Source organism: Triticum dicoccoides, chromosome 4B (assembly GCF_002162155.2).
Source record: "Triticum dicoccoides isolate Atlit2015 ecotype Zavitan chromosome 4B, WEW_v2.0, whole genome shotgun sequence".
In the NCBI taxonomy this organism is placed as follows: domain Eukaryota; kingdom Viridiplantae; phylum Streptophyta; class Magnoliopsida; order Poales; family Poaceae; genus Triticum; species Triticum dicoccoides.
Genome location: NC_041387.1, coordinates 195,830,429 through 195,832,286, shown reverse-complemented (window position 1 = coordinate 195,832,286; position 1,858 = coordinate 195,830,429). Strand labels below are relative to the sequence as shown.

Here is a 1,858-nt window from a genome sequence, read left to right as displayed (position 1 = left end):
CAAGCTAGAATTTGAAAAATAACTCTTCTATCTTTGCTTCCAGGGCTGAGAGCTTCTCCCTAGCCCTAGTACAAAATCTATTCAGCACTTTAGCTATGACATGTGTATTTTCATGTATCAGAACCTGCTGTAAACTTTGATCCAGAATGTAAGTACTACCATGCTGAAAATAACTTGAAGGTGTCTGGAGAGAATAATTGGAGAGAAAGATTGATTGTTCTTGCTTCCTAATGTGAGATACAATACATCCTTGTATATGGGATGTTTTGCCCTTGACCTTTACCTAATGCAACTAGAATGTTTAGAACTTCCCTAATCCGAGCTGCCTGCTACCAAATCTGCTAGCTGATTCTTTCTCTGACTAGGACTCCTAGTCATCCCCTATTCTCTGGTACCAGCTTTTCTCTCCTTTGCGGACATAATGCCGGCATTGCCACTGCCTATACTGATCGCTTTTCCTAACCAGAGTCCACAATAGAACCACTGCTGACTAGATCGCCATATTTGAGTACTAAAACTTTAGGTCAGCAAGGTCGTAATAAAATTGACATGTTCCATGGTGTACTATTTTCCTCTGTTTGCCTCTAGTATTCTGTCTGTATGTCCGTAGTTAAGTGACAATTCATTACTGTAAGTTGTCTTTTGGTATTCTCTTTTGTGGGCTAGCTTTATGTCACAGATATTTGTTCATTTAAATCCTGAAGGTGCACAGTTCAGCCTCAATTGTTTTTGACTTGCATGCAGATATTGATGTAGAGAGCTGTGAAGCAGAGAAGTCTATTCTTAAGAGGAGACTTTCTGAATCAGCATCAGAAGTTGAGAGATGGGTGAGGATCTCACTTGAGAAATATAAAAATGTATTCTTCTTACACATGTTCATAGTGGTCAACTAACGTTATTTCTATTTTTGTAGAGACGAAAATGCTTCGCATGATCCAGCGATTGAGTGTCTTTATTTTCCTTTCGGTCTCACCGAGAAGACATGCGTTTCAAAAGGACATCCATGTTACCTCTTCCAGGATTTAGAGTGCATGTGCATTCCAAGGAGAAGGGTCAGACTTGTACTATGTTCCGTTTCGAAAAAAAAGACTTGTACTATGTCCAAATGCGTTGTACTATAATTTTTTCATGAGTTTGATGTTACTGTGAACGCTTTGATAACTTTTCTTCATTTAAGTGTTTTGCATAGGTCTGCACGTTTGGCATTGTTTCTCTATGGTGACCAAAATTTTGTCTTGTACCTATGTGGCTGCTTAGCACATGCACAACGTGAAGCATTGGGAAGGACCTAATGCAATCCAATCGACCGATAATATAATGGAAAAAAAAATCAGTATTACACATATATGCTTTCCCTGCTCGTGCATTCACCGTGTTACAGAGGCGGTGCGCTGTTTGCTCTGCGCTATTGCTGCAGGACAATGACACTGTGCACTAGAGAGATGAGAGTGATTGCCACGAGGTGGACGGTGTGTTAGAGCATCTCCAGTCTCCCCAGGCGATTTATTTGCGCCGGTGCCGAAAAAACGGCCTAATCGTGCCTCAGGACGCCTGAATTCCGCCGGCTTGGGCCGTTTTCTTGCCCGGCGCTCGTAGGCCGAACCCGGCGCATTAGGGGGCGCTCGGGGCTCCAGCCCAAGGGAAAAGCGTTCCTGAGCCACATTGACAGGCGAAGAGTCAAGCCACCCGTCCAGATTCGCCTCCTGCCCCCAGTGCTCGGCCGCCACCCTGTCGATCCCCGGCGTCGACCACCGCCCGCTACAGCTAGGTAGGCCGTCTTCAGCCAGGAAAAAGAAGGGGTTTCGCCGAGGCAGCCTCTTCGCCGTCGCCCCGGGCACCTTTTTCGGCGCTCCGGCCG

At 45.3% G+C, this 1,858-nt stretch overlaps 1 protein-coding gene across 1 annotated transcript in view; it reads left to right on the top strand.

Moving 5' to 3' along the window:
• Positions 1–1,236, top strand: part of LOC119295757 (peptidyl-prolyl cis-trans isomerase CYP23-like) — a 12,381-nt gene extending 11,145 nt beyond the window's left edge. Inside the window, exons 7-8 of the mRNA XM_037574210.1 lie at positions 745–827; positions 914–1,236. Coding sequence (XP_037430107.1) covers positions 745–827; positions 914–934 — 104 coding nt within the window. The 3' untranslated portion in view covers positions 935–1,236. The remainder of the gene's footprint in view (positions 1–744; positions 828–913) is intronic.
• Positions 1,237–1,858: the final 622 nt, after the last annotated feature.